The sequence below is a fragment of the Strix uralensis genome, chromosome Z (genome assembly GCF_047716275.1).
Source record: "Strix uralensis isolate ZFMK-TIS-50842 chromosome Z, bStrUra1, whole genome shotgun sequence".
NCBI lineage: Eukaryota > Metazoa > Chordata > Aves > Strigiformes > Strigidae > Strix > Strix uralensis.
Genome location: NC_134012.1, coordinates 1,950,001 through 1,971,003, shown reverse-complemented (window position 1 = coordinate 1,971,003; position 21,003 = coordinate 1,950,001). Strand labels below are relative to the sequence as shown.

Below are 21,003 nucleotides of genomic sequence, written 5' to 3'. Positions count from 1 at the left end.
ATTCAAACCGTTACTTGAATTTGGAGGCTTGGACCTTATTGTGTTTGAATTAAAAATGATTCTACTCTTTAAGCTCCTTTTGTTAAACTTCACTGCATCATGATGCATGCCTATTGTCTGTCTTACAGATTAGTCCTCCAACGTTTCTCATCAAAGTTTGTATCAGTTTGCTATAAAACATTACATCAGGATGAAAACAGACAACAATCCTAACAAAAAGCCCCTGTATTTACTTGATAAATGCTAAATCCCATTTCAGCTGTTTGCTGGGCTTTGCTATGCCACCAGAGCCTCTCTGAAAAAAAAAATCCAGTTTGGTCATCAACGATGGTGCACAGACCATAAAATTTATCTGGAAAAGATAGAAGTATTATTGATTGAGCACCTCCTCCTTAATATCTCAGGTGCTTCTGTGAGGTTTATTACCTCTCGCTATTTGGGAGGGAAGAAATAACTTCAAGAGAGTGGCAAAAGCAAGATGCAGAGTGCATCCACGGGGGGAAGCCAGGAGTGTGCTTGTTAAGGTACGTAACAGAAGTGTTAATCAAGACCTTGAGGAAGAGAGTGTGAGGAAATAACATAACCCCTTGTATAGGGTGTGCGTGGCAAGGGGTTGGTAGCAGCGGAGCTGCAGGGGTGGCTTCTGGGAGAAGATACCAAAAGCTTCCACCATGTTGGATGGAGCCAGCTCCAGCCGGGGCCGAGATGGACCCACCACTGGCCAAGACCCAGCCCATCAGCCACGGTGGCAGCGCCTCTGGGTAACGGGTTTGAGAAGGGGGAAAACTGAGCAGCAGCAGCAGCCGCAGAGAGGAGTGAGAAGAGGCGAGAGAAACCCCTGTGCAGACACCAGGGGCACGGAGGAAGGAGGGGGAGGAGGTGCAGCAGGCGCCCCAGCAGAGACTCCCCTGCAGCCCGTGGGGAAGACCACGGTGAGGCAGCTGTGCCCTGCACCCAGGGAGGCCCACGCTGGAGCAGATATGTCATGATGGAGCACAGGAAGAAAATGAGAAAGAAGGAGCGACAGTGTGTGATGAACTGACTGCAACCCCCTTTCCCCATCCCCCTGCACTGCTTGGGGGGAAGAGGGAGAGAAATTGGGAGTGAAGTTGAGCCCTGGAAGACAGGAGAGGGGAGGAGAAGGTGTTTGAAGACTTGGTTTTATTTCTCATCATGCTCCATTGTCAACTGGCGATAAATTCATTTCCCCAAGTCAAGTTTGTTTTGCCTGTGATGGTAACTGCTGGGTGACATCCCTCCTTATCTTAACCTGTGAGTTTTTTGTTGTATTTTCTCTCCCCTGCCCAGCTGAGGAGGGCTGTGACAGAGCGGCTTTGGTGGGCACCTGATGGCCAGCCAAGGTCAGTCCACCACATTCCCATATTGCCATGAAATGTCCCAGCGCTTGGTGACAGGGAATGAAGTACGGATGAATGGGAAAAGAGAAGCAGGACTGACCCCTCCTGCACCTGGAGAAGAAAGAGACTGTGCAGAAGAATGGACCTGGGCAACTACAGGATCTGTCCTTAATGGTGGCAGCAGAAAAGCTGTAACCCCAAGAGCGGTCTGGGTAAGTTGGATGTCCTGTAGGAGCTGATTAATCAGATCTTCAGGCTAACTGAGACTTTGGAAGAGCTTTGATAGCTCTTATGGTTAACAACAGTTGAACGCTGTTTAACAACCCATGTTTAATATATTTTGCTATTTTTGTAGTTTAGCTCTGTGAGGGCAAATATTTCTGTACTAACATATTTTAAATCTTAAATCTTGTTTAGTAATAAAGCTGACAATGATCGGTAAGAACTGATAGTTGCCAGGTACCAGATGTCCTGGAAATCCCCCAAACGGCAATCACATTCCCTGTGCCTGATATCCCAGTACGACGCCAGAATATCCAGAACCATCCCTCCACCAAGCAGCACGGATCAGTTTTGGAGGCGGCAACGCAGACGTCTGCATGAGCAGCCTTCTTCCAGCGAACAGCATTCACAGAAAACTGGACAGGAGTATCTTAAACATTCGTGACCTTTTAAGAACATGAGCACAGGTTTAAGAGATGAAGAGAAACCAGGGGCCTGTCCAAGGGCGTCAAGACAACCTGTAGCTAATGCACTGGCCTGCAGCTGAGATATAGATTCAGGTCTCACTTTGAAATTAACAGTGTAGACAAAAATCTTCTAAGAAGCGGTTGTGCACAGGCTTAATTAAACCACTGTTTGCTAATGCTTTAATAAAGTTGCAGCCTTTTTAATTCTGCCATGTCTATCCTCTTCTAAGCACACACTTGGCAAATAATCAATTTGAATGTCACAGGGTATTTCTTCTCTTCCTGAATCTCAAGAACTGCTTTGTGGTACAAAATAAAAGTTTGTGGACTTAAATTAACAATGCAGACAAACCCCTTTTTTGCTGAAGAAACAACAAAGGAGAGGGAGTAGGAAGGACATGGACAGTACTTGTGTCCTTCCCATTATTAAAAAATGGGCATGTCAATAACATCTGGAGAATATCTGTGAAAAAACAACTGCTGTACTGCTCTAAGGTCCTTCAGCAAATTTAAGCAGGTGACCTCGTTTGGAGAATTTCTTGATCTCTGAAGAAATCATAAATGTTATGCTCAACACACCTGTGTTAAAAATGCCAAGAAACACCACGCACGGCCTGTCTGGAAGGGCTTTTATCTTTCAAGGTGCGTTTCTGCAGCAGTACTTGTAGGAGACCACACGGTGTTAACCACACTAATAGCTACGTCGGCTTCCTGGTCTCAATCACCTGAGCCTGCTCTTTGGAAGTGGATGACCAACCACAACCTCAGTAGCATCAAATGTTTGAGATGGGGAAATTATCCTCTCTACAATGTCCACAAAGCCTACCCATAACTTAAATACTTCTTTGAGGACTGAGGTGAAATTTAGTGATGTAGAACCACTGACCCACATCAGCTGGAGAGCACCTCTGCAGGTGACCCAGTCCAACACCATGCTCAAAGCAACGTCAGCCAGGCCTGCTCACAAGTGCTGTGCCTGATACATTCAATTAAAAGCAAAAAGAGTCAGCTCTGTAGTACCATTGCCACAGAAGTGTGAAAACATATGCTGTGGAAGTTTCCCAAACCCTGAACCGCATGTGCTTGGGACAGAGTGACTTTGAACACACTCCAGAGAAGTCCTGCAGATGACTACCACCGCAGACACAAAACAATTTACATTATTTCCATGTCTTTCCATCTCTTTTCTTTCCAACTTTTGTTTGCTCTGTGGACCCCCAGCACAACTGAGGCAGTGGTCACCTTTTGCAACTGCAGTCTGTCTTTGCTGATTCTAGCAGACCTGAATTTTGCCTGGTCACTTTGGGTAGAAATAGGTGTTACTTCATGGTGCTGTTAGAAAATCATGTCATGGTTATTTACCACAACTGTAGCAGAATAACAGCAAGTATCTGGACTTCCACTCCAGTGATGATACTGTCCGGTGCCCGTCAGGATTAAAATCAATTTAACTATCAGCCCAACTCTATCAGTCAGTTGGGGTGGTTCAAAACAGAAAGGGAAAGGAAATGGTAAAAGAATCTAATGAACAAACTGCCAACAGCAGCAGAAAGGTATTTAAAAAAAGTGGACTCCATGATCAAATCAGATCCTGTTACTTTAAGACCTATCAGAGCAATAACTCATTTGTCCACTTAAGGCAAAGCAGTCAGAGCCTTAAACAGCATGCAGTGTCTGAAAGCTTGACATATCTCAACGAGGAGGATTTCATACTCGGCCAAGGTCTTCACTGGTAAGGGATTTAAAAATAAGCAACAGCCATTAAACATAAGCCTACCCTTTTTTGGCAGCCAGTGCAAAGGACACATGATGAATAACATGATCCTGTCATCAAATGTGTTTGTTCATTTTTCAAACAACAGGAAAAGTGGAGTAGCCAGAGGCTCAGAGAGGTGTACTGCAAGGTGGAGTGTGTGAGGGCTGTGACTTATCAAAGGATAAGATCACAAAGTTAATTGGTGGACCCAGAAATCTTTCAGAACTACTTACGCAGCCTAAGCCTTGGTAAATTTCTTCATTACCTAATTCGCTAACTTCAAAAGAATTCCTCAGCAAACCAGATCCCTAAAAGAAATAAATATCTGTCTTCTTAACGTCTACATGCAATTAAGGCTTCTGTTTTCCCAGGTTATGAACAGAGTGGCTGTGACACAATTAAGCGATAATGTCAATTGCCCACTTCTCTAGGATATAGGCTGAACTTGCAAGATCCATGAAATCAGATTATTCAGTTACACAGCAGGTGGAAAAGATAGGAGACAGGAGTGAAAAACCATCCTGGAAGGAAACACCAGTCCGAAAGAACAAACACACTGCAGGTGCTTATGAAGTACCAGGCGTATTGTCTGAATTAACAACATTTTAAATTTCTTGCTGTACTGTATGACTGGATGTACCAATTAAATCTGTGATTTTGGTAAGAAGGAAGCTTTCCAGTTGTATGTATCCTACGCCTGCACACATCGTGTCAGAGCCCCGCAGCCTGCAGGACATTGAACGCACAAGAACACCTGTGGGTTGTGTGTGGTTTAGTGTAGGTAGTGCCTGCGTGTGTGTGTAAGGGGGAACTAGCCCGTGTAATTCACACTGCATTATAGGTGTAACGACTGACTCAAATTTAAGTGATACTAGGCAACGTGTAAGTTGTAAAGCAAGTCTTTTGGGACAGAGCAACTCTTCTGCTCACTCCCTAATTCAATAAGGACATGATAAAAGCAGATGTAATATTTTGGTCGGTTTTTTTTCAGAGGTGAGGAGGCTTAGCAACCAGGAGCAGCATTTTATTAGGGAACTAACGAATTGGCGGTCGGCTGGATGCATGGCAAATGATTTCAGTACATGCTGGTGGTGAACGAAGGATTCCAGCTACATGATCTAACAGCAGAACAGCAACTGGAGCCTGTGAGACCCCGATGAGCAATCCCCATAACTGCTTACACTGCTCACCAGTAGTAGAAGAATTGTGATTGTTTGTCAAAAGCTACTGACCCAGGGACGTCCCCTCCTTTCTGAAGAACTTACTCAATATAGTTGTGATGCTTTCCTCACTCCATGCTTTTGCTAAAAGTACCAAACTAGGAGCTCCCAAACTTGCTTAACTCAAGGCTCCTCATACATAACTCTTTGTAGCTCTAAATGCACCTTGGTCTTACTTTATTTAGTAGTTTCTCTCCAAGCAGTGCCATCTATTGGGAAAACTAACTAAAATACGAGTGTTACTTGATAAAAAAGATACCTCATTGTGTATTGACAAATTCACTCTTGCCAAGTACTGATCAAAAAATACAGAGAAAGAGAATGAGAAACAACTGTTAAATAACAAAGTGTAGATGAGTGCGGCTGAACAGCATGCAGCCCATTCAGGGGAGAAAACCTGCTACCGACACCACCAACCACAGAAGACAAAAAGCATTTTTGATCAGTTTAGCATCCCCTTTTAGCCAGGGAGAGAGGATAAAGCAAGGATTCAGCCAGGAGAGGAACAGGAAGATTTCTCAAAATTTAGATGAGTTCATGGCTGGAGATACTGTAAAACTGACTACCTTAGGAAAGACTTCTGCCTAGACACTATGAAAATGAAGTTAACAGCTCTGAAGTTGGTAAAAGGTAGTTCTCAGGGCGTGCTGATCAGGTGTGGAGTTCACTAAGGCATAGCAAGAATGGAGGTCACGACTCCATTCTCCTCCGAGCTCACAATGAGGCATATTTCTTTGCCTGTACAGGGATGACAACAAGCTGATTAAAAAGATAAACCTTGTTCTCAAGAGGTAAACAATCCAAAATAACATTGCACAGTAAGTAAATTCACAAAAAGGATTTTAGTTAGTAAAATCACTTGCAAGGATTTTAAAATGTAACGAATGAAAGGCCTGTAATAATTAATTTTTCAAACTGTCAGCCACCTGTGAATTGTAGGGTAGGAACTGACATTTTTTCTGGGCAGCTTATTCCACATTCCTCCATGCCACCATTTCCTCCACTACTTCTAGCCCCTTTGGCAGCCGTCACTGCTGCAGGCAGCCAAGCACACCACAGACGAACTACCAGATTTATCTTAATCCCAAAAGCTAGATTTTTTTTTTTCCTTATTTTTTCCTGAATTTTCAGTTTGTTTTCTGCAGCACAGGAGGTGAAAACAACATCCTTGAATGCACTGCGCATCCTGTGCCCCAGTTCCCTGTCTGCTGGCATTAACTTCCTAGGACTCCGCAAATGTTGTTTCCCTGACCTCCACGCATTGCGGTACAGTCCTCATATCCCCCTACCCAAAACCCATAAATATTTCTAGAGGAGTGGGATGGGCTAGCACGTCCCCACAGAAAAGGGTTATTTTGCAACAGCACCATTCATCTTAAGATGACTATATGTATCTCAGAAATTAATTTTCATCATCTCTTACTGTATCACGGCTCTTATGGCTGACTGGTGCCCAAGAAAAAAAACACATAAAGTTCTGCAAAAAGGTGTATGTTGCCGCTTGAGCTACTGCTAAATTTTTTCTGCCATTTTTCCCAAACACACTGAAATCTAGCACTAAAATGTGCAACTGTGTGCAGTAGCTTAGAGGATATTATCCTTGTTTTGGATATCAGCTAAAAGGATATTATCCTTTGACTCTGTTAGAGAAATGATAAAGGATACTTGCAGAGAGCAATCTGAACTGGCAGGAGGATGGACCAGAAGACCTACGAGGTCTTTTCAGTCCTTCTCTCCAATCGCTCTACAATCAAAGACAGGCAGTATCCGAGCACCAGAAGTTTGAATAATGTTATTCACCTCTGCCTTCAACAAGTAGGTCCCCTTTCTGCTGAGCTAGTTTTCTTTACCATTAGCTCCCTAACTGGCCAGGTTTACCAAGCCTGAATCCTGTCTGAAAGGAAGGACTCATCTGACCTGTGAGAAACGGTCTTTTTTAGCACAACAGGAGCACCGCACAGCTCGTGGTGGGAGGAGAGATGCAAGCTGCTTCTTTCTTTTGGTAACTCACACGGCTTGCCTCACGTTTTAGGAGCAGGATCTAACAATGCACATTTTGTTGGCATCATGTAATGAATGTTTGAAAGACACCAAAGCTAGATGGCCCCGATTTATTCCTTTTCTTTGATTACACTATACTTGTGAAACGCAGAACAGAGAGAGGGTACGGCAGAAAGAAGAGCCAGTGGTGCTCTTGAAGAGATGCAAAATCTTCCTTCAGTGATTGTGTCTCTGATTTCTCACTTGCTCAAGGAAAAGAAGACAAGTATAACTTTTCCAGACTAGTAGACGCAAAACATACCTCAAGAAGTCTTTACAACCTCAGGATTTTTAAAAATACCTAATTTAATTGCACAAGCTAAGTAGCCTATGCATAAATTATTGAATACTATCATTTAAACTCCAGATGCTTTAGCTATTTAATGTAAGATGCCTGTTCACTGTAGTATCTATGGGATGAAACATGAAATACACATATTTTTCCTGTTATAGAGAAACTATTATCGGAACTTAAAGCTTATCTGACCCTTTAGGAATGATGCAGAGGCCTAACTGTAGGTGGTCAGTGCCACTGTACATGCTTCAGAGTCCTCTGCTTGGCTTCCAGGGTGGTGCAGGTCTCTGGTGGTGCAGGTCCTACAGGACACCGGCCAGATCTCTCCACGTGTCCCAAATACCCTGCGGCACCCAGAATGTCACCACATGTTCACACCCCAGCAACCGAACTGCAGGTTTTTTTAACTCTGAGTGCCCGGCAGTACATGGGGCAGGAACAGGAAAAGGACATTATAGAGAGGTTGGTGCTGGTCTCTTCTCACAGGGAATTAGTGACAGAACAAGAGGGTATGGCTTTAAACTGCAACAGGGGAGGTTCAGACTGGGCATGAGGAAAAAATGTTTCCCAGCAAGAGTGGTCAGAGAGTGGAATAGGCTGCCCAGGGAGGGGGTGGAGTCCCCATCCCTGGATGTGTTTAAGGGTCGTTTGGATGAGCTGTTGGGGGATGTGGTGTAGGGGAGAACTTTGTAGAGTCGGGCTGAGGGTTGGACTCGATGATCCCGAGGGGCTTTTCCAACCTGAATGATTCTGGGATTAACAATAAAGCCGTGGTAGTTTCTAAGCAGTTTTCATGAACTTTCCATTGTCAGCATGATTTTGCTGTTGGTTAGAAGGGAAAGGGATTTCCCAAGAACATAAGGACATAAAGGTCTTTAAAAGGCAAACATAGACAAAGTAAAAATGTTATTTCAGAGGTACAGGTAAAGTAACGCTTATAGTTGTAAAAGGGGAAAGAAAAAGACATGGAGATATAAAGACTGGGCTGAGACTTTGGAGGTTCGAGCCCTGATGCCCAGGTTCTGCCACCGAGTTTCTCCGTGCTGGAGCATGTCCCTTACACCTCTCGGGAGCTGACTGCCTAGTGTTTGTCATTTTGCCTCTTCTGGTGGAATAAAGGGCTTATTAGCTTGGTCTCAGCAGCACGCTAACGCAGTCACACTGGCTCCGGGCCTTGCCAAGTCACGGGGTGGGCAGGGGGAACCTGCATCTGCCCAGGGACGGCCGTGGTGTCCCTTCGCAGACACACCGGGACACCGCGTCGTCCCCAGCATGAGAGGAAGCCCCAGCTCTGAAAGGTCACCCCGTGCCAGCGGACGCCCTGCGGCGACCTTCAGTCGGGAGATGCCTGGTGTCAGCCGCGCCGAACAATCAGCAGAAATGGCACAACGGTGCTTGCACGCTTGCCAGGATTTCCTGCCCACCAGCAGCCGCCGCGTACTTAACCGTGTATTAATAAACCTGCCTTTTACCACTTTCTCCTGAATACTGGTACAAATTATCCCAATGCATCCATTTTTAGCAAAACAAATTAATTAGTTGCACATGATCTTTTTCTATTTAATCTCTCGCAGAAAATGGGAGAATTTATGAGAAGTATGTTACATTCAAAATGAATTATTTCATTGATATGCTGTTAGTATAAACAGCGCTGTTATAGACCGTGCTATAGTAAAAATAATACTTGCAGTAAGAATTATTAAAGCAGCTGAGCTTGGTGGAAAAAGGAGGACAAATTTCACAGCATACAGGCCTAGGAAAGGCTTATTATCCCCTTTGCCCAGAAAACCTGACCCCATCAGTTGGTCTGATAAAAGTACTTCTTCCTACTTCTTCCTTCGTTACCTCTTTGATATCCTTCGACTGTGGCGGCAACAACATGATTCCAAATTACTATTATTATAAAATTATGTGATTTACACTTTTTCCTTTAACAACATTTCAGAATCCATTCAGTATACTTAAGTGGTGAATGCTATTTAGAATCGGATAAATACTGATTTACATTTCTAAGTGTCTTTTACCATAGACAAGACACTGTCAATGTGAAAATCTGTAGGGAGTGCAAGATGGCTCGGAGGATGGAAGGAATAATCATGTCACATTTAAGCCTGTATGATCTGTTTCCATAGAAAAAGGTTAGAGATCAACAAATTCTCAGTTTAGTTCAGTAATAAATGAAGGTTGGCTAGGGCATGAAGTTTCTGGGGGGAAGCATCAGCCAATGTGTACAGCAGCAGCCTCTGGTGGTCTAAGAAAAAATGGTAGTATCTATAAGTAAGAATAGAAATATGTTTTTTAAAAGGATGTATGTACATATTTAGCTATTTGACTCAATTCTCCATTCAACACATTAAAAAACAGATGCTTTTAAAATGATCTGCTGGCATTACGCTTGTTAAAATCTGAACAGTAAGAGTATTAAAATTCATATGCATTCATTAGCATGTTATATAAAAGTAAAATGCTTTTGTTTAATCATTCCATAAAGTATTATAGTCTATGCTGATTATCAAGAAGTTTTTTCCTTGGTTTGCATCGACAAAAAAGAAACCAAATTTATAAGATTGTTACTGAATTGATGACATTTTCTGTCTTCACTCATGAGTTCAGTTGGCAGATGTTTTCAAGAACAAAAAATTCTGTCTTATTACAAAACATATTAAGCAGGTTTTTCTGCCATAATGTTTGACATGATGTTTATTGCCCAGACCAAATCAGTCCCTTTAACAAGCTGTAATGTATGCCAGAAAGTACATTATTTCATAGCTAAGGAAACTTCCAGCATGAAACGATAAGTACTTTGATCTTTCAGGCACTATGCTTAATGCACTACACACTCCCATAGTCGTTTTTATTTGTACTCGTTTTGTACGAAAATAGAGTGCAATTTGAGATTTTGTATTTTAAAACTCTGCTTTTACATATTCTTGAGTACCCCAGCTATTTGTTTTTCCTCTACGAAAATAAACAAAATACTCAAATCTACCATGGAAGAGTTCCATTCTTCCAATTCTCAGCAAATCTAACTGCACAAGTGGGAGCATCATCCAGACAGCTTTAATTTGTTCAAATGGCATTTTCTCATCATATCACAACAGATCTCAATGACCCTATGAGAACATAACCGAGGATATTTATTCCTACTACTTAACGGTCTGAAACAATTTCTCCAGCTTATCTGACACAAACAAATTTTCCTTCCATGTTAGATGCTGTTGATGCCTTCTTGTGAGGACATTTTTCATCTAGTCTCTCCGTACCAGTTTTCCCTGCTTGGCAAAGAGGACATAAGGCTTGCCCAGGTTTCTCAAAACTCTTTTGATGAGATCTTTATGAAGCATATACCGTCCTTAAATATTACTGCGCAGTGACAGTATGTTTTATTTCGAGAGCCCAATGAGTCAAACATATGCTTTACTACACAGTATGTAAAGCTCATATCTAAATTGCCCTTTGAGATTACCCCGAACCAGCTCGAACAGCCTGTGGCTGCAGTAAGCCTGGTGGCAAGTCCTGGGGTGCAAACGAATGGTGATTCCTGTAGCACACATCACCCAACGGACCCGAGCGCAGGAGGCAAGAAATAGGTCGCAAATACAGCTCTACACCATTTTGTTTGTGTTGTGCGATGGACTGGACAGATTGACAACTGTGTCTGTGGCCAGGAAGGTGGAGCAGAGCATGCTATGTTGACAGCTCCTCTTGCAACCACCTATGGACTTGGCAGTTCTGCCCAGCAGAGGAAATGGCACCCTATCGCCAGTCCAGTTTTGTTTCAGAAACCAACATGCAAGTAAATTGCAGCAATTTGTCCTGCCACACACCAAAGCAGGGATGGTTTTTATTCTGTTTCAACAAACTCTCTGTACCTGGAGCCTATGGAAGAAAAAACCCCAAAGAATTCTTTCAGAATAAACCAGAACCGCGTCAGAAAACCCAATTTCAGTTAATTCGCCCAAGAAAGGAGACCACCACCCACACTTTCACCATGACTTATACTACTTCTTCCCTTGGTTTGAAGAAAATCAAATAAAGGAAACATCAACAGACATATCTGAGGCACAGAGCTGCGCAAAAATGAACATGGGATGGAGTCATGCATTTTGCCTTTTGGGGGACAAACCTTCTGAAGCCAAGTTTAATGCCTCATCAAGCAAAAGAGCCACGAGAAGGTGGAACCGCTAAAAAGGTATCAAAAAAAGGTTCCATTTCAACAAGAGGACACTGGGCCAGCATGCTGACCAAGATGCCTTTCTGGACAATACAGCAACATCGTCCACTGGCTTCTGATGGACCTTGAGAGAAGCCTGGTCGCTCCTCTTCAGAAGCAGGGTCTGGCTGGTGGGTAGAATGGCATCTCTCGTGAAAAGTAGCAGAGAGAAAAACCAGTGCCCTGTTGGTGACTTCGAATATGTACACGCATTCTTTTGTTTCCCATACTCAGTACTGAGATATTTCTCAAAAGACACAGTAATATTTATGGTATTAGTGATAATCTCTCATCCAGATTACAAACCCTTTTGACCAGCCAGTACAGCTGTATTTCTCCTACAAACATTGCTACGCTGAACCACAATTAATAGGAACACGTTAAAATTTAAGATGATTTGAACATGTCTTTTGCTGGATTTTTATGTTTTGCACCAGAAAGACATATACATTTTTACTGTTTCAACTACACTGTGGTGTTTCTGACACGTTTTACCGTTGAATGGAAATGGTAAGAGCTTTGGAAATTGCATGACTCAGTCTCGAATGTATAATGCATAGTATGTATATGAAGCAGAATGTGTCAAAGTGCAAATAATATTGTTTGTGCCCCCTGCAGAATTAGAAATCCTCGGGTAGCACTGTTATAACGATCCCATGCTGGTAGCATTACAAAGTGCAAAGGTTCACTGAGTAAGAAAAGAGCAAGGGACAGAGTTTCCTCATTACACCATTCTCAAACTATTCTAGCTTAAATATTTATTAAGATATTAATAACTCTCCTCCTTTATCTGCCTTCAGAAGTTCAGCTGAAACACAATGGATGGCTGCTCATATGAAAACAATACATTATAGGGCAAATCTGCTACCACACAAGATGAACATCAGTATTTTCCACAACATATTAGTAATTCAGCAGGTAATATGTTAAAAAACTGTCACGCTATAACTACTGCCTCCCCAGTATAAGACAATATAATACAATAAATGCATGCACGACAAGTGAAGCTCATATGTTGCCTGAGCTGCATTAGAAAGTGTTTCTTATGTACACCTCTGTTTATAAAATCATTTTTACGAAGCCTTCCTTAAATCATCCCCTTTCTTGATAGCACCAGTGAATTCCTCTGGGGTTCATTTGAAGTTCCCCTTTGAAATTAGAAAGGAATGTTTTGTAACTCTTCCAAAACTTCACATTCAATAAGTGACAAAAAATATCAATAAAGAGCCAGGAACTCTGTATGAACTCTTGAATGCCATCTCGGTAATGTGTTTGTTTTTAAAAAAGCATGCTGTTTATTAGCCAATATGGAAGGTAAACATATCTATACATCATTAAAGAAGGGCAAAGAAAACCAAAAGAAACTTACTCTAATGTACATCTGCATAGTTTCTTTTTCTTTTTGTGGATTTCGATACTTTTCGTAGAAGTCACGGCGTTTCTTTGTTTCCTTCTGGATTTTATCTTTTCTTTCCCTCTTTTCTGCAGGTTCATCTGAGCTATCAGAAGACAGCTGTACTTGGGCTTTTGTCTTCTCCACTTCAATATAGTTCTCATTGGGATTCAGTACTATTACTCCATAGCCTTCCTGTTTTAGAAGAGACACACACACACACACACACACACAAAAAGAAGAAATATGAAAAGGGAGATTTAATGCTTGAAAATGCTTTGCATTTACTTTATGCTCTTAAAAACTTTTGTATTTATTTCAGTAAGTTCACACAACGTAATTTATAGAAGGGCATTTTAAGAATATTCTGTTTGTTTCATTTCTGTCATTAAAGGGATATTGATGTGTGAATGTGTCTGTGTGTGCACTTATGCTCATACACATCCCTCAGCGTCAGAAAAGTTGCCTGTTTTACCTTTAAAATAATTTAATATGTTGTTTTATTCATAAGCACTTTATATGACTTTTTCAGAAAACAGTACGAGAACTAAAAGCAAAATATTATTTTAAGAACTCTACATAATGATGAATAAAAAGCTTTATACCCCACCAATAAAAACCTTTAAAATAAAAAGGATGGAGGGACTTCATATATATATATATATATTAAAGAAAGCATGTGAAAATTATTCACTGCAGTTTAAAATAGTAAAACCTTTTGTCTAGCTGACAACAAGCATACCATGCAGAAGCCAATAGCGGCAGTAACAATGAATCAATACCAAAACTGATTCAGTGGTATTGCTTACAAGTCAACTCTTTTACTGTGGGGATGACTTTTAAGCACATCTTTAAATCTGCTCCCAAACTTCACTGGGATTATGTCCTGTATTCAACAAACCCAGAGAAAATTTGTGACCTGCAGGATGCTTTTGAGCATACCAGCTGCATTTTTGTGCCTCAGAAAATGAGCCGGTTGAAAAATACATGAATTTATGAATGAGAAATAAATCTTGAATAAATCAGCCAATCATTTTATTATGATTTTTAAATGATGGCAAATCACACAAGAATTGTAATATTCGTGGAAGATATAATCGCAAATGCAGGGAGAAAAGAGAAGCACGTGTGTTTAACAGATGAGCCCTTAAAGTTACCATGGGTTCCCAGTCAAAAATCAAGCTGTCCTTTAAAAGTAAATTTTAATAAAGATTTACTTTTTGGAAACGTCTATATTAATTATCTAACTGAACAGCTTTATTCCAGCTTTTCACTTGGTGCTTCGCTCTGCACTTGGGCTAGGCAGGAGGATCAAAGAGGTCCCCATACCTAGCTGGCCAGAGCAAACCAAGTCCACACCAACAAAAGATACTTTATTTGGGCTTGCTTTATTCTAATCTGTAGAGCCATTCACAAACCTTGTAGCGCATTGTGGCTACTGTCAGGTAGACAGATTGTCACTCGGTGATTTTCTACAGTTGGACACACTCGGCTAGTTATCAAAATCGCATCTGAAGGGAGTTCCTACCCCTCGTCCTTGTGCCCTTCTCAAACGTCTGCCGTAGCTTCTCCTCCCACCAAAAACCAAGTTAAAGGGCACGGTTGCACTCTGCTAAACAGGGTGAAATAGAGGCATTCAGGACACTGTCTCTGGCGTAAGGGACGTAGTCAAAAAAGGTCACCACAGGCCAAAGAGAAAATTGCCTCCTCGCTAGACACGGCGCCGTGAGTAAGTGGTCTCCTGTCATGTCGCTCCCCTGCCCTCCCTGCTGAGTGAATTGAACTGGGATAAATATAAACAAATGGCCAAACAGATAAACAAACAAAGGGGGAAGGGCAGAGAAAAACAGAAAATTGAAGAAGACAAAGTTTAAAAATCTACCCAGGCCAGCGCTGGTCACGTTAACACACAACACTGTACCATTAACTCATAAAATATCCAACCTGGAAAATTCAAAGCCCAAAATCCATCGCGGGGGAGAATACCACTTATCAAACATCCCTAAATTACACGCCTCAGAGGAAAGGATGGTTTTTGAGCTCGTTAGTGGCAGAGTAGGACCAAGTTTTTGCGGTACTTGGCAGGCCAGTGGTTTCGGGGCTCTGTGTTGTTCATCTTCTTGACCTGCTTGTTTTGAGCAGAGACGTTCTGCCTATCGATTCGTTTTGCTTTCTATACAATGCCAAATGCAAAATTCATGTGTTTATTACAGGTTTATGAGTGTTACAGGGATTTGAAACTCTGTGTCCACTTTAAGCTGACCACAAAACAGACACATAAATCATCAAAGAAGTAGAATTTGTCTAAGTTATTGATTATGTAACTGAAAATTACATGACTCATTTGTCCAATTTTACGAGGACACAATGTCAATTTTTCACACAGACATCAACAGATGAAATATGATTCCATTTTTAAATTCACTATTTCATAAATCAATTAAAAGATTTTTATCAATTATATTTTAAACAGTGTAGCATGCCTGCCTTTCCATTTTTTAAAATTTCTCCCAGATAGCAGGCCTTTCCTGCCAGTACCATTAAAATAATTAAGTAATAACTGAGATAGTTTTTGCCATAATTGAGGAAAAAAATAGTCTTATAATTTGTAAGATTTTCTCTTAGGAAAGTGATCTCTTTTCAGATCGTTTTGCTTACATGACATGGTGTATTTCCCTTTCCCTTGTACTTCTGCATCCTAAATTGCAAGATGTAAACAATGGCACCAGAAAGAAGACTTGAGAGTGACATGTATAAAGCAACAGGGGAAAACAAAATGACTGGTAAAATTGCACCCAATTACAACCTCTCTCATTCAGCCTTAGCCCAAGCATTTTTTGTTGAAGAGGAACACTCAGCTCTAAATAACATCTATGTAAACAACGCGGCTCCTAAGTTCAATTAATTTTTAAAAAATGTATTTCATGTGGGCATAGCTGCACCACTGAAGTTCAGTGCACTCAGAAAATTAAAAGTGGAACTCCTCACTAACTCAGTGGGGTTGAGCAGAGTGCAAGTCAGTGCAAAACTGAGCACACAAGACCACTAATATCTAAAAAAAAGAGCTTCAACAAACTTTAATAACAGGCAAGATACGCAGTCTTTGGCATGACTGTTAAGCAAAGACAAAATCACATTCATTAAAAAGTATCTATTTAAATGAAAGTTGTGTTCAGAGGTATACACCTCACAATGTCAGGAAAGATATCAATTTCAGCTATGATGAGCTTACAGCATTACTAAAACGTAGTGACCTACGGTGTAAGTACCATCATCCAGGAGTTTTTAAAGCTTGCCACCACCAGTAAAACATTAGGTACGTTTTCAACATACGTACCAGTGGAGTATTTTCCTCCTGTGTGTCCACCAGTGCACACAGAAAGAGAAACCACTCTCTAAAGTGCCAAGTTTTTTTCACGGCAAAAAGCTAAACTTTGGGGCAACCCCACCCCCGCCCCCATCAATCTTCAGCTGACTGAAACAAGCCAAGCCCTGTGCTCTACCAGATGTGTGAGGGAATACAGATGTTGCACAGAAGCCAAGGCCTACCCACATCCCCCATTAGTGTGTTTGTGATGAGACGCAATAATCAGGACAGACACTGATAAATACAAGTCCCAGCCTCTAATCTACGAGTTCAGGCGATGTGGTTTCTCTCTCAGACTAAAACACCCCATTAACAGCTATTTCCCCAAATTCGAACGTTTCAAGGTAAATGAAATGCAATCTATGCTATTAGCATCCTCCAGGTAACTGCTTCTGGAGGTAGAGGACTGTATGCAAACTCCACTTTCAGGTTCATAAATACAAATACAATTTATACTTATGAGTGAGCCAGCGAATGATGACGAAAGGAAAAGCAGGCTGGCAAAGTCAAGTGCTGGAAAGAATCATGGATCTCAATTACAACACCTTTACTACAAAGCCAGCACAACGTAGAAGGGCCTTTTCCACCGTGATACACAAGCCAGAAATGGAGCAGTACTTTCAGTCTCTTACTGAAAGTTCAAGCAAAATGTTCGAAAACGGAAGGAATGCCAAAATTATTGTCTCTGACAGCAAGAGTAAGGTTAAAAAAAAGAACCTTAAAGTATCTGAGGTAAATTCCTAATCTTTTGAAATCTCTTCTGCCTGGCCACATGAATAATGAGCTGAAAGCATTCAGCTCTGCATATTAATCCACCAAGATGGGACACCATATGTGACCAGAGAGGTCAGGGCTGGAGAGGAATCTTTTGACCTGTGTAACTACCTTTTTGGGCTGCGAGAGAGGGTCTGAAAGAGATCATTTTCCTAAGCTTTATCAACCTGATTTTTCAAGTTCAGGTTTCTATTTGGATCGTTGGCAACAAGACCGGAGTTAATTCCCAGGGGAAATGCAACTCAAAGTGCTCAGCTCTTAAATCTGCCCATGGTTAAAACGGACACAGCAATGTCCATTCATCTTTCTGAAAGATGTATGTTCTGTTCATTTCCCATCTTTTTCCACGAGAAGGGTACATCTATGTCACTGTTGCGACATCGTAGGTGCAACAGTGGGATGAGGTCATGACAACCAATCAGAAGTCACTAGTGAAGCGTTAAAGTAAACATAGCTGTTGGAGATGCAGCTCAGCTTGAAAAATGCCCCCTCCATTATTTGAGCAATTTTCTCAAGACGTGACCTGAGACTGAAACGCCTGAAATGTCAGTTGACTCCGCTTTCTGTTTCCACCCAATGTACATTTTGGCAACTGCACCCTGCTAATACTTTGCGATATTTCCATCCCCGGCTACACCTCGGCTGCCTGAATTCCAGCACTGTGTCCAAGTGTGTAAAAATGCTGTGTTACTGCCAAACACACATTGTCCCACTAAGTCCCCAACTTAAAATAGCTCATCAAGTGAGGCAGGAAAAGAAAACATGCCACAAAAAGTTTTTAGAGGACCACCTGTTGTCTATTATTTTTACATAGCACTTACTCATAAATCATAACACAGGGTAATTAATCAAGCTGTCAAAGAGAAGGTCAAAGGTTATGTGGGGGAGTCAGAAGGTCATGCATGGGCTGATAGAGGTCAGGGTCACACCGCATTCCTCATTATCAAGTTGGGATGAGAGACGGCCCAAGCAAACAAAAGTGAAAGCAGATGGAGAAGTGAGTGGATAAAAAAAAGGAGAAAATTTCACAAACAAAAAGAAAAGTGAAAGAAGAATGTCAGTTGCCTTCAAACAAGGAGGAGAATAGAGCAGAAATACATTGAGATGTTCTCAAAAGGTCTCACACAATACAAAGAAACTACAGTTTGATTATTTAAATACACTTAATATAACTTTCCATCTGATCTTTTTGCAAATATTAAGCAAAGCCACAAAATGGGCATGGTAATTTTGGTTCCATTTCACATCTGAAGTCAATACTTTCAAGGTGAATTAGACAAAAGGAACCTATTACTGTGATGAATGCTGATGGATATATAAAATTGCTTCTAAATGCTGAAGTTTATTCCTGTTTATGGCTACAACCAATAGATGTTCAATAAAAAAGTTATAACCTGTTTGAATGATGTATTAAGAACTATAGTTTCATATACACAAATCCTCAAAAACACAAAGCATCATAAAAGTCCCTCTGGATGACACAACAGTTATAAAATATTCTATCATTACACTGACCTGAATTAGATGCAGAATACTGTGCAAAATTAGCTGTCACCCTTTCCTCAAAATCTTTGTTAATCTCATTTTGAATGTTTGCAGCTTTATCAACACATGCATCAATGTCAGCTCCTTGGTTACTGAACCGCTGTACTTGGAAGAAGATATAATTAAAATGTTTTGGCACAGAAAAGGTGAAATTGTATCTTCCCCTGTTCCCTGAGGAGTCTGTAAAACATGTAGGATATATTGACAAACACACACCCTTGTCTAGAGCCCTGACATCCCAGGTCACCCAACTGCTATTTATTTCAAAACATTCACTTTACACTTACCCAAACTGTCACCTGCTGTGTTACTAACTTTTAATGGATATTAGAGCTATAAAAACAATAAACTCTTCATTTCCTTTCTGTTACTGCCTTCTAATTCCTCACTGCATTAGGTCCGTATATATCTGCATGCAGAACTGTACTAATCTTACCCCACCATATATAGTATCTTTATGCTGGAAAGTATAAAACATGCCATTAGGATGTTTTACTTTGCTATTTGCTAATTTGGTGCTAGAGCAGCTATACTAAACAAATCAATGTTCAAAGCTAAAAAAACCTACCAGATAAGCTGCTACCACATTTTGAGTTTACTGCAGAAAAGTTCTGAAAAGAATTAATGTTTTACATCTCTCTATAATTAGCAACCCAAATATGTCTATGCGTAAGATCTGCAATCCTGTTTTATGATGTTTGTTCCCAAGGCCAGAACTGAATAAACGCATCTATGAATTATAAGGATTTTACTCCCTCAGTTGTGTACTGTGTTCTTGGTAGGGAACTTCTGTGCCTTTACAAGCATGAATTTCACTAACTTTTTCAGCAGAAAATTATTTCTCATGGCAAGTGAAATACAAGAAACTATGCTCCTGCATGAACTTAATTCTGTGAATTAACAGAAAAGAACTATGTTGATGTTCAAATACTGCTTCAAGCATCGTTTAATAAACCTCAGCCCCACCACCTCTCCCTGATGTGAGATTCGGGCTATCTGGAGAAATCACTGGAGGCTGAGTGGAAGTGAATCCACCTCAGGCACACTGGGGGGACAAGGACTGCAAATAACCCATCCACAACAGCTGCCCAGGCCGCAGTAAGTGTCTGCTCTTCTTCACTAAGCACACACAGCTTTGGGGTCCATACAATCGGTGAAAGAACGAACCCACCAGCTACCTTCAAGGCCCGGCATCTTTTAATGATACCTAGGAATCCCTCCGCATTTGAAGTCTGCACTCTGAAAGTTTTTCTCCCTCTCTTAAAAAACTATTTTACTTTCTTCTGCGTCAAAAATTTCAGAAGCTGCGAGGGCTACAACATCTCAAACAAGAACCTCACGCATGTTTCACTTTTTCACTAAGATTTTAATTAAAAGATTATTCAGATTTATATAGAATTTAACCTTTTGAAATCAACGTGCCAGCAACAACGGTAAGTCAAATAATCTTCATAAAACCCACACAAGTAACAAGTAACAATTGGTTCTAATTTATTGATAGGGAAAGCAAGGACAATAGCAGTTGCCCTCTGAAAGTTACGCTCAAATAAGGTGCAGAGATAAAGCTGGATTGCGGGATTTTTAAATGTTTCTATGGTATTTCTAAGCATCCCATTAGCTGGCAGTGAAAGTTCTCAACTGCAAATTCGTTTTCCAATCCACTTTGCCTCCTTCCTGAGAATGCCGCAGTATGTCTTAATTATTCTCATTTGTACTTTGTAATGAATATACACCCAAATAGGCTTTCAGTACGTATTTTTTATGTAGCACAACATGGAAAAGTAAACTTATTCTAAAGTACACCTCATTCCCTCCCTTCTGTAACAAAGTAAAATATTTTTGTAAACATTTTCTCTTTCTGAACTGTAGATATTTCAATGGGCTCAGAGGTTCGTCTGGATTTGTAACATCTTTAGCTTGCAGAAAGGCTACCCAATTTGCCAAGTTCTTCTACTTTACCTTTCATCTCCAAGAATTTATATGTATTAAACCATTACAGAAAAAGATTAAACGTCAATCTCTTGGAAGGCCTGTATTTCAGTACTGTAAAGGGAAAATACATCATGCACATAAGCGTTTTCTGTAAAATCTTGAAGTTATCCAAGTTTTAAAAGACAACTCCCACTTAGCGTTGAGCATTGTTTGTGACTGCAGTCTGAAAACCTTCTATCTCAATGACAGAAAATTCAGTTGGTTTTAGTATGTGCATGTATTCAGTCACTTCCCTGAGAAAACAGCCACTTGTAATCTAAAAGTAAAGCTTCTGGTTTGTACCTATCGTCAACAAACAGGTGCAATTCGGCACATCGATGCTCCTTCCTTCCCACAGTGACCTATGTCAGAAGACCTTCTT

At 41.0% G+C, this 21,003-nt stretch overlaps 1 protein-coding gene across 6 annotated transcripts in view; it reads right to left on the bottom strand.

Annotated features, from left to right (window-relative positions):
• The window catches only part of ARB2A (ARB2 cotranscriptional regulator A), a 268,419-nt gene that overhangs the window by 123,397 nt on the left and 124,019 nt on the right, over positions 1 to 21,003 (bottom strand). For all 6 annotated transcript variants that reach the window (XM_074856313.1, XM_074856309.1, XM_074856314.1 and 3 more), the window contains one exon: positions 12,941 to 13,159. In XM_074856313.1, the coding sequence (XP_074712414.1) occupies positions 12,941 to 13,159 (219 nt within the window). The remainder of the gene's footprint in view (positions 1 to 12,940; positions 13,160 to 21,003) is intronic.